This window comes from Rhea americana, unplaced genomic scaffold (genome assembly GCF_003343005.1).
Source record: "Rhea americana isolate MKP2758 unplaced genomic scaffold, rheAme1 scaffold_7, whole genome shotgun sequence".
Lineage (NCBI taxonomy): Eukaryota > Metazoa > Chordata > Aves > Rheiformes > Rheidae > Rhea > Rhea americana.
In genome coordinates, this window is record NW_028186867.1 from 7,832,486 (window position 1) to 7,841,946 (window position 9,461).

The window sequence follows — 9,461 nt, forward strand, 5'->3', positions numbered from 1 at the left end:
AGCTTCACTTCACCACCCACTGCCTATCTATTTTCAGTGGAGCTGACTAATACTCAAGCTCCTTGCTTGTCTTTCCTTCCGCTAGTGAAAGCAAGTCTTCTGCTTCTTCGTTAATTCTTTAGGTTACATTGTGATCAAGAGGTAACAATGCCTATCAATAGGATTGATATCTGTAGATGTTACTCCCTGGAGATACATATGGAAATTGATACTCATTGAGGCCAATCAGTATGGAGAACTGTCAGTGTTGATAGTCATCGATGCGTGCTGAGAGTGACAGCTATTGATGTCTACCCAGATGGAGAGATGTCCATATTGATAGGGATTGGAATTGACAGGCACTGATACCTCTCAATATTGAGAGGTATTAATGTCAATAGGTGTTGATGCCTATCGATAGCAAAATCAGTCTGAAACCAAAAGTAAACAATTAAAGAACTTTAAAAGTAAGGACCATGAAAGTAAACAACTGTAGGATTCTGTTTCTTTTGCTTTTTTCAGCTTTCTTTTTATTAGTAGTGTATGTAATACACATTCTAGATACTGTTTTTGTAAATACTGCTACATCACTTTGAAACCCTTAGGAATAAATTAGTCAAACTGTTGATAATACAAAATAGCAAGGGACTTTTTGAAGGCAGAAAATGGAAAGAAAAATATCAGTGATTACTCGCTGGAAGAATTTAAAGTTCCCTGCATACTGGGAAGACTTGTTGTACTAAGAATCTTGTTTTCAAAATGTGTAATTTGCACTTAAGKAGCAAAAATGTTCAAGTATAGAAATTAGTAGACTAGATGGTCTTATTTTAAGGAAATGAGCTGGAATGAAAGATACTTTCTCCTGAGGAGCAGAAGCATTTACCAGAGAGAGGTATGAGTTAGATAAATTTGACATGTAGAAGGACTTTCAGTCCACATAAGTAGAAATACAGATTTTAATACTATAAACTGATATTCAAAGGGAATTCTGTGATCATATACAGCTGTATATACTACATGGAGCCTACATATATCTTGGGCATATTGATCTTTTCTTAAAGGTCAAAAGAGGARAAGCATGATCATCTGATCTACCTCAGCTGTCTATTTTTCTTTGAACTATAAAGTCAGCCCAGGGTGATGAACTCAGATTCAGAAATCAAAATACTAACTAGCAAAAGCTGAATTTTTAAAATTGCCTTAAGTGAATCTCACTTTTTATGAGGAACTGTTTATCACTGATGTTTTATTTCCAGAAGTACCATGTATGTARTAAGTTGTATACATAAATGAAACCAAACAGTGTGTGTCATAAAGAACTTGTATTGGACGAATGGCTGAGCCTAATCAGTTTACACACACATTAAAGAGATGCCTTACTATAGCAACTGAACTTTAAACAGTTGTCTGAATTATACTCACAATGAATTGTTAATTATGAAGGTGATGTACATTCGAATAGATAAATAAGATACATAAATAGCCGTGGATTATACTTTGAAAGAAATCCATTAAAAGTCTTAGTTGGGCATAAGAGAAGAGCTCTCATTTTAAATAGTTCTGTAATATAAGGCAAACATAACATTAATTTTCTGGAATTATTAAACTGGAGAGTGACCAAATTTGTATATTGCCTAATTAAAATGATTTCCTTTTTAAATAATTTGCTTTGAAGTTCCTCCCTCTCTTTATTCCACACCTGTTTAAACACCAAAGGACTAAACAGCAAATAATATATTAGAAAACAGCAAGAAAGCAATCAGCTGCCGTGAATGTAAAGGAAGCACACAAGAGAAAGTCCCAAAACTCCAGAATGTGAGTGAAACCAAACTTACGTGCAAACGAAACAAAATATATCTTCCATATAGTATGATTGCACTTTGTCAAATGGTCTATGCACATCTCCCTGTTTTGGCAGAACACCGAAACTTTCTGCTGATGGGCTGTTGGGGACCAACTCATTGCATATTCAGCATGGCTCARAGGCTGAAGAATATGATAGATGGGATGTGGAACCATGAGAACAGGCCCAGAACATCTGAAGAACGTAATTTGGCTGTCTCCAGATGACCCATGATATGTTAGCTGTCCTGCCCAGCAACTGCATCAACAACTCCCTGTGATAATGTTGATCTTCTCCCAGCAATCTTGTAAGAAAGTGTTGTTTCCTAATCACACAGTCATGTTCACTGTTTTCTGTTGCCATGTTTGCTTCCATTTCCACCACATCTTCGTGCTAGTAGCCACTTTCTAGCAGCCCTACTCTTGCCTCCCCCTCCAGGCAGAGGCCCATAATCCATGCAGCAGGTCATTCCTAGCCTCCTTCTCTTGCTGTGGGAACTCCGGACCCCCCAAGGGGATGTTAATAGTGACTGCTTAAGCTCTTCCAGGAGAAAGGACCCACAAAACCTAGGGAGATAGATCATTATTCTTCTGTTAAGCTTAAAAGTAGAACTTAAACCTCTCTATCTTTCTGAGTCACTGGAGAGCAGACATTGTAGATTTCCCCTCCTTGTACTTATAGTCATTCCTTCCTGCACTGGTGCTGCTATATTCCGTATTTCTCTGCAGGAAGACAATAGCAGAGAGGATTAATGACTATGTGGAATTAGTTGACAATAAATGCATAGCTGAAAGATGTTTGCTCTGCTGAAAGTGTTTGGGATTCCTGCTGAACTAAAAGCTCTCCTGAAAATTACCCTGGCCATGGGACAAAATCTGGGCCAGTACAAATCTGATACTAAGGTAAGATACAGCAAAGTAGAACTACCACATATGTGATAGTGTCTCTGTAACCTTGACTTTTCCCCCATTGTGCCAGATTGCTATAAGTAACTTTGCCTTGGGCTTAATACCACTAGAGGTCATGCAATGTACTTATTATCTAAGCTGCTTTTGAAAAGTCCTCAAATACTCCACATCTAGTAGATATATTTATACTAACTGTATTTGCAGACATAGCTTTGGGCTGCTGAACATCGCTATTTTGTGTGCATGTAGAAACATGACACAATATGTTTTCTGTTGCCCAAACTTGGAATATATATTGAAGAGTGTACAACTGGGGAAGGATGAGAAATGGAGAATATGCAAATAAGATTAGCATTAAAGGCCTTCTTTAAGAATGAAATATCCTACCTACTAGAATAAGGAATAAATAAGGAAAGGCAATCCAGTATAACATCAGATGCTTCATTGCAATAGCAAAATGGTGACGTGTGTCTGACCTGGCTACTGTGATGTTGATTCCTGTAAGATATCTAGCTTGGACTCATTCCTATCTTGGGCATAGAACTCAAGATAATATTAACTGCATCTTGAAGCAGTCCACAACTGCTCTCTGCCTTTTAACTTTTTTGGTGTCTCTTTCCCCTCAGTACCTTTGGCCAGTAACCTAGCAGTAAACTAAATAAAAGCATCCCTATCTGTATAGGCATGCATTTAGGGAGCTGTCAAACTTCAGGTTCTGTCATAGGTTGACTCAGCCATATTGTAGTCATTCATTTTTGTAGATAGAGCTATTGTGAGAGGGTTCAACTGTTGGATCCTCTTCCCTTAGAGGYTGCCACTGGTATTAGTCCATATCCATCAGGCACACTAATACTTGCGCAGTGCCACTGCTCTCACCAGCCCAAGTTTGCTTATTCCTGGAAAAGATCAACCAGCTCCCAATATTACTGTTATCTGATCTTATTCTGCACTTGCATTTGGTCATTGCCTCTGAGCTAGGCAGCCCCTTCTGCCTCCTTAATTCAAGCTTTTCCCAAGCTGTGGGGAATTTGCTGCATGTGTAGCCTTTTAAAAAATATGTCTCCAAATTTCCTGCATGATTTGTCAGACCTTGTAAGATGAGATGAATAATAGCTAATCACTTGTTTAGTTTCCGCAGTAGTAAAAATTTATAATGAAATTGTTTTTATCCTTTTGAAGTGCCATCYGCTTTTGCAAGTCTTGGAAATGCTGGAGATAAGTACTGTTACTGGGCTAGATATCACTGGCCAGTTAACTGACATTCTGTCACTCTGTTAGTGAGTAGTTTATTATCTATGTACAAGATCATTATATTATACAAGATGATTATATTAATATATTGTTAATAATTCAGCATTTTAAGCAGAAAGGGAGCCTCAGGAAATACAACAGGCAAATTGCAACTTCTTACCAAGCTGCTAGGCATCTTCCAGAATTGCAGAGCACAATGTGTAGCACGATGGAGCCATTTATCACCCAATACCTAAGAGGATGTTTTACGAGCTAATATTTATAGGGGAGCTTGTTTTCTTGTAGAAGTAACTAGGAGCTTCCTGATGTTTTCCATAACAAGAACTGGAATAAATAGATTCAGATAYAGGTTCCTAAACTATGTTCTTTTTTCTTTCGTATGTGTAGACATACATCTGTGCTGCCTTCAGGTGAAGCCAAGATACTTAGCATAACTTTAGTTACGAAGATTCACTTTCCATCCTATGCAATGCCTACAGACATGGTATACTAAATGTAATCAAGATTTAATCAAACATCATTTTACTTTCTGTTTATGAAGAATGAAACAGTAGGTTTTTCCAAGGAAGCTTTGTCAAAAGACTTGATAAAATCGCACAAATATAGAAGTATTTTATACCAGAACTTGCATGTGAGAACACTGTACCTACATTTTTTCCCATCTTTCTTCCTTTGTGCTTTAGAACTGCATCTTAAGGAACCTTCCTTGTTCATAGACACTATTTCTGATAGTGGCCAGCTGATAGTTGACAGCACAGAACATACATTTACATGTTTGCAATTTGGATGTTCTAGTCTCACAGGGCTAAACAAGACTTACTTTGCACAAAAGGAGTCAAATTATAATCCACATGCATCAAACAAGRCTGATTTGCTCTTTTCCAGAGTCCTTTCAGATACTTCTGGTACCAGATGGGCCCTGGTGCTAGGATATCCCCTACTTTCAATATTATGGGGGATGTGGTGGGGAGTGATAAGAGCAGATCAGTGATCACTGATCACTTTTTTAAGCAATTCTAACACTGAARGACATAACCATGATTTGCACTGCCAAAGGTTAATGAACTATCTACAAGGAATAAGGGGAAAACGGCTTTGTTCCTAGCAGAACAGCACCTCCTGAAGTTACATACATCTAGAAGCAGAAAGCAGTCTCACTGGGAATGTGGGAGATAGCAGAGCATCCTTCTGTTACTAAATTTTTCAGTTGTATCCTCCTGAGGTGCTTTTAAAGTTTACTGTACTGTAAAAGCTGAGATGTGGCTGTATTGGGAATAACAACATTTGTACCTTGCCAGTAGCACTGAACAGCTTTTACTGTAGCTAGACTTTTGTCTGTTAGACAGGCTTATGTTGATTTCTACATTTGCACTAGCAAAAAATGGCAGTTTTGAGATTTTCACTGTTCTACAGAAATCAATGAGTATTGTTAGCTCTTGCGGCAAACTGGAGACACAAACAAATTCCCCTTTAAATCAAAATATGACATGTTCTTCGTAATTTAATTACAGAACACCTAGTTGTTTTTAAGCACACATCTGCAATGCATGTTTTCTGGGCTCCAAGGATGTTGGGATGCTCTATGCTGAYGCAGGAGAATAGCCTACAAGGCAGGTCAACTATTGCCAGAGGTGGAAATGGGTTTCCATTTTGAAAATGCAGTGATAGAAATTTTTGGCTTAAGTTGGAATAAAAAAGAGAAAGGGAAGAGGTAAGGGCAGTGGCTAACATACTAGGTGCTGCAGGGTTATTTTGTCTTGCTAATCAACCTGTTCCTGCATCATGGATGAATGTGGGGTGSGCTGATCTGTGTCTTCTTCTATGATGTTCTGGTCAGAATCCTGTAAGACGGTATCAGGTACACAGTTCTTAATATCCCTCTGTGCATTGGCTGTGTGCAAATGTACGTATTTATTAGCTTTTAATACCAATATCTTCCTGAATCCCTTCATGTATTGCTGAACTTTGTTTAATGATCAGATTTTGTCCTTTGCTACCTTTAAATGCCATCTCATAGYTTACGTTTTAAGTCTCAGATGCCTCTGTTGTGATCTTACTTGGCATTGTCTTAAATTTCCCGAAGCACATCCTTGCCTCTGCCACTGGAACCCAAGGATCCTGCAGGATGACCTCTCCAACAGTGAGCCTCCACCTGGGACAAATTAAAAATATAACAAGTAGGAACAAAGCAGAACAAAATAACAGTTTTGCCAAGTGGGCAGGCTGACTTTTGGAGCATAGATGTATAGAGCCTGCCTTTTGTGGTGGCTATAAACATAGGAAACATCCAGGTACCACCAAGTAGTAGAGAATACAAAGACAGCTGCGTGCAAACAGCGTGAGCATAGRAAGGTAGCTGAAGACCTGCCAAAAAAAAGTTTGGGGCACAACTGTAACTGCAGAAATATTACAGTGAGGAAGCTTACGTCGAGGTGAAATTGTGAATTTGCCCAATGGACTGAAAATAACACTGCAATCTGCTAGCTACACTGCTGTAAGGAACTGACCAGTGTGAACACAGCTCTTCTATAAGGATGCAATCTTGTTTACAACGGTATAGATAAACTCCACCTGATACSACGTTTTTTAGTCTTGGTAACTGATTCTGCTGTGTTATTCATGCACCATGGTACCAATCAGTGAGTGTAAGGACAGCAAATTTTGGCCTTCAGGGACAAAACATAATGTGTTGGCAAGCATGTATTAAATCCCCTGGCAATAACACATTAGACAAAGCACAGAGTTATATGGGGAGACCTTAATTATAYCCTAAATGGACAGAAACAATCATATTCCCATTACCAATTTGTATATGTGATTTAGTCACTTCCATGTAGTGCCAGGTAAGGGTGGCTTGTACCAGATTTTATATGCAACAGCAGTGAAAATAAATCTTTATTCAATAAAGGTAATTTGGAACAGTATCTACTCATGTATTGATTTCAGTGGAGGTGTTCTTGTGATAAGACAATGCTTGTGCAGAGGCTACAAGGGCAATGTAGCAGTCAGAGCCCACCACGAAGTGGAATATGGAGGTTTAAAAGTCACACTAACAGGTAGCATGCCATACTACTGATGAATATTTCCCTCCATAGACAACATAGTTTGAATAAAAAAATGTAAATTTGGCTATTACTTACTTTAAAAATTGCCTAGATACTACCCATTTTTTGCCTGGAGAGCGGGAGGCATAATGCATAATGTCCTATGTGGATGTTGAAGGATAAAACATGAGTTACTGGTGAAAAATTTTGCAGAAAGAAACTTCCAAATCTGACAGTTTGCAGCTCAGCTGAGAGGCAGCTGAAATTGCAACATACATATAAATTGTTTTTTAAAAAGGAGTTGGCATATACTTAGAAACAGACTCCACTCAGCACTATCCAGCACATGATAAAGAAAAGAAAGTCTACTATTGCTATTCTGTTCTTATTTTACAGCTTTATCAGTGTTACAAATATTTCCCACTGTACTGCACGCCTGTAGTCTGATGTGAGGCCTGAAGATTTAGAAGTATAAGGCTGTCARTGTACCAGAAATGTTAATTTTGAACATGAGAATCAGTGTAAGACAGTCTGGAGGCAGTAATTTTTAATGATTCATGTAGGTTTAAGAGCTAGTACTTTAGTGAAAATTAATGCTTTTCATCCCTAGAAGGTTTACAAATGACGCATTATGAAAGCAAACTTTCACTACTGCACAATCAAATATTTACAAGTAATTGTATGTAATTATCCTGGAGTTTGAAGGGTTCAGGAGGCTGCATAAATGACATCTTAAAAGACTGCATATAAATAAAAATGTTGATTTAAATAGGTGGTATCTTGAAATGTTTCTAAAAAGGCTATGTAAGTTCTAGGTGAAGTTACGTTTTGAAACAGGACATAATATATGTATCAAAGCTAATATGACWTGAAGACCTTCAGATGATGGCAGCTAGAGTATAAAGGAAATGAGAAGGGAAAAAGACTAAGAGGAGATATTCAAGATTATTGATGAATTATAAATACCTTATATAGAATAATGCCTCAAGCCAAAACCAAATATTGAGAAGATATAAATATTGTAGTTCTCATCTCTCTGTATTTTCAAATTAGATCTCTTAAAATATATTTTGACTCTGCTAAATAAAGCATATGTAGTAAGAAAAAATCTGAATTCAGTAGCAGGAGGAAAGAAAGCTGGAAGAGACTCTTGTAACTAGAAAATATCCCAATTAATATCTACACAAATGACTATGTAGTAACATTAAGATGATAGCACTAAAGGAGATAGGACCAGTTTTAGAACTAATTAAATATGTGGCCAAAGGTTTCCTGCTTTTTTTTTTAATGCAGAAAAATGGCTAGAATACAACTGTTAGAACTTGTGATTGAAAATTAAGCTGAGAAGCACATGCCAACACTGCTCACATAACCACTGGCAAATGAGAAACTTTGTAGCCAAAGTCAAACTGTGATCCAGGGTTCCTATGGAAGTTGATCAAAAAATACCTGAATTTTACAGCTTTTTTWAAAAAAGAACAAACAACAACAACAAAAATTTGGAGTATTTGGAATTCCCCRGGTTTTGTTGGGGTTTTCCCCCTTTTTAAAAAGAAGTTTTGCCAGTCATTAAAGAAAAAAGTTAAAGCAGAAAGTTTTGATTTTGGTTTGTTTTTGAAAAGCAAAAAGTGGCTTTTCTTTCCTTCCTCCAAATCCGGATGATCTAAAAACAATAGGTAAATGCTCATTTTTCAGGAAAATAAAGTTCAGATGAAACATACTGACTAGTCCTGTTAGTTTCCTACAATTGTCTTCCTTCCTAGAACCAAATCTCCAGTAAGATGTATTTTGATGGAAAAATCCTAAGATAGCAATTTGTATTTTCCGTATCTATTAAAAAAAAACATATGGGAAGAACTTCAGCAATTCAGAAATCTCTGACTTTCAGTACAACTGTGTTTCTAACGCTTTTAATGAGAACTTTTGAAAATTTCATGGAGTGCAGTGCCTGCGTTATTCCCTTTCGGATTTCAGAAATAAAATTAGTTGATGACCTAGCTCAGTTATGGAAAATGACAAAGCAGGYTCTGGAATGGTTATTTTTATCATCACATCCGTACAGCTGTTACCAAATAGTTTGTTTTGTGGAGAGAACAAAAACGGTTCCTTAACGCTGCTAATGCCTCTGAAATGGTACCTAAGGTTTCCAAATAAAAATCTCTTCCCTTCGCGTGGAGAAGCTACTGTTGCCAACACCATCAGACTGAGATATTTAAATCCTCCCCAGTGGAGATGGTTATTTAGCATTTTCCCTCAGAATTTCACGATTAAAAGCGATGTCAACAGTAGTTCCGCCGTGCCGACAAGGGCACTTCACAGCGCTGCGACAGGAACCGGTGGCCGAGCCGGACGCAAAGAGGGGCGGAAGGGAAGCAGGCCGACCCTGCGACAAAGCGCCGCGGCCTCACGCCGGCCGAGGAGCCCGCGCAGACGGCA

At 38.0% G+C, this 9,461-nt stretch overlaps 1 protein-coding gene across 1 annotated transcript in view; it reads left to right on the forward strand.

Annotated features, from left to right (window-relative positions):
- The first annotated feature begins 1,953 nt into the window (after nucleotides 1–1,953).
- SLC9A7 (solute carrier family 9 member A7) overlaps nucleotides 1,954–9,461 on the forward strand; it is an 82,958-nt gene continuing 75,450 nt past the window's right edge. The window contains exon 1 of the mRNA XM_085321600.1: nucleotides 1,954–2,026. Within this exon, the coding sequence (XP_085177726.1) occupies nucleotides 1,954–2,026 (73 nt within the window). The remainder of the gene's footprint in view (nucleotides 2,027–9,461) is intronic.